Source organism: Pediculus humanus, genomic scaffold (assembly GCF_000006295.1).
Source record: "Pediculus humanus corporis 1103172107791 genomic scaffold, whole genome shotgun sequence".
Taxonomy (NCBI): Eukaryota; Metazoa; Arthropoda; class Insecta; order Psocodea; family Pediculidae; genus Pediculus; species Pediculus humanus.
Window position 1 is genome coordinate 1 of NW_002987385.1, and position 1,067 is coordinate 1,067.

The 1,067-nt window shown below is 34.5% G+C and overlaps 1 protein-coding gene across 1 annotated transcript; it reads left to right on the top strand.

Moving 5' to 3' along the window:
• Positions 1–156: 156 nt before the first annotated feature.
• Phum_PHUM369110 (uncharacterized protein) lies at positions 157–632 on the top strand (the record flags this gene model as incomplete). Its single annotated transcript, XM_002428145.1, has 2 exons — positions 157–292; positions 373–632. 2 exons carry the CDS (start codon positions 157–159, stop codon positions 630–632), a joined length of 396 nt encoding a protein of 131 aa, XP_002428190.1.
• Between the last annotated feature and the right edge of the window lie 435 nt (positions 633–1,067).

Below are 1,067 nucleotides of genomic sequence, written 5' to 3' on the forward strand. Positions count from 1 at the left end.
AATGGTAGTGCCGTGAGTACCCAATGCAATGCGATTAAAATTTAAATTTTACAATTGAATCGAAAAGTTGAATAATAATTTGTTCTCCGTAATATTTATTGATTGAAATAACGTTTAAAACAAAAAAATTATAATTGTTTCAGATTATTATTTAAAATGTACAACGAATTTCAAATAAAAACCGGTTTAAAAAAACAAGAAGAAACACCGTTGGGAGTTAATCAATGGACGGAAGATTACAAATTGTTGGAATGGGGTCCAAGAGGATTATTTCCAGAATATTTAGAAATGAGTGAGTGATTTCTCTCTCATTTTTTCCCAAAGAAAAACACTGGGATCATTTTATATATTAACCGTATTATTATTTTACAGTAATCCAATATGGATTTGTAACGATTTTTGTCGCCGCCTTTCCTCTCGCACCTTTATTCGCTCTTTTGAATAATATTTTAGAAATGCGTTTGGACGGTCAAAAGTTTTTGAAATACTACAGGAGGCCGGTGCCGAGAAGAGTTAAAAATATTGGAGTTTGGTATACGATTCTGGATGTCCTTAATAGAATATCCGTAATAACGAACGTGAGTCTTCGGATGGATTTGCATTTACGCATTTTTTATTACTTTGACCTTTGAATTTTTTTTGCATTTATGAATTTGGAATTGTGTTACTACTATTATTATGGTCACTCTTAAACACGACAAGGCTCTTATTTGTCGGGGTTGTTAAGCATTTATCCCAGGTCTCTACCCGATTCCTTAGGGACAAATACTCGAATATCGGTGGTGCTATTTATAATATTTTCCGAAGAATGTGGGCCGTCCCACATAGTGCGATTTCCTGGATGGTTTCTTCTTTTAGGTTCTTCATAATCTTCTTTAAATTTCCTTTTATTGAATGTGGCATGGCTCCCAATGCTCCCACGATGACCGGAATCGTTTCAGTTTTTGTTCCCCACATCCTGGTTATTTCAATTTCCAAATTTCTGTATTTCAGCCTTTTGTCTGCTTCTTTGGCTGTGGTGTTTTTTTCTGCCGGCACGGATACCTCAATTAACTTACACCATTTTT